The sequence below is a fragment of the Corvus kubaryi genome, unplaced genomic scaffold, assembly GCF_017639235.1.
Source record: "Corvus kubaryi isolate FWS band 111438036 unplaced genomic scaffold, C.kubaryi_AGA036_p1.0 36552, whole genome shotgun sequence".
Lineage (NCBI taxonomy): Eukaryota > Metazoa > Chordata > Aves > Passeriformes > Corvidae > Corvus > Corvus kubaryi.
The window spans coordinates 5,718-6,228 of record NW_024580887.1 but is presented as its reverse complement, the minus strand read 5'-3'; the positions used below and the strand labels follow the sequence as shown (position 1 = coordinate 6,228).

Here is a 511-nt window from a genome sequence, read left to right as displayed (position 1 = left end):
CCCCCGGTGCCCGGGCAGGAGCCGACGCCAACACCAGAACCGGACAGGCTTCTGCTCATCCCGGTCCCGTACCGGAGCCTGGTGAAATTCTGTGACCTGCTCAGGGACTTCCTGCAGTTTCTCAAGGACCGGCTGGGCTGACCAGGAGGACGAGCAGCTCCAGCTCCGGCCGCCGTGGCCCCGGGCCGTTCCCTGCCGGCATCGCGGGGCCAAAGGCAGCCCCAGCGCCCGGGGCCGCGCTGTCCTTCCCCGCCCTCCCCTGCGCCCAGCCCGGTGTCGGAGCTCCGTTTGTGTTGAAATAACGCTGCTCGCGTTCCCGTGAACCGCGGCCTCAGCGCAGTGCAGCCCCCGGGGCAAGGCGAGCCGGGAGCCGGGAAGGGAAAACGAGCGGGGTCGGCCCCGGTTTGGGAGGAGACGAGGGCGGAGCCGGGGAGGAGCGGGAGAAGCGATTTAATAACGGAGCGGAACGGGAACGGGAGCAGCTCGAGCTGGGAATCCCCGAGTGCCGAGG

The 511-nt window shown here is 69.9% G+C and overlaps 1 protein-coding gene across 1 annotated transcript in view; it reads left to right on the top strand.

Moving 5' to 3' along the window:
* LOC121660559 (acrosin-like) overlaps window positions 1-302 on the top strand; it is a 2,462-nt gene extending 2,160 nt beyond the window's left edge. Inside the window, exon 6 of the mRNA XM_042019945.1 lies at window positions 105-302. Within this exon, the coding sequence (XP_041875879.1) occupies window positions 105-302 (198 nt within the window). The remainder of the gene's footprint in view (window positions 1-104) is intronic.
* The last annotated feature ends 209 nt before the right edge of the window (window positions 303-511 follow it).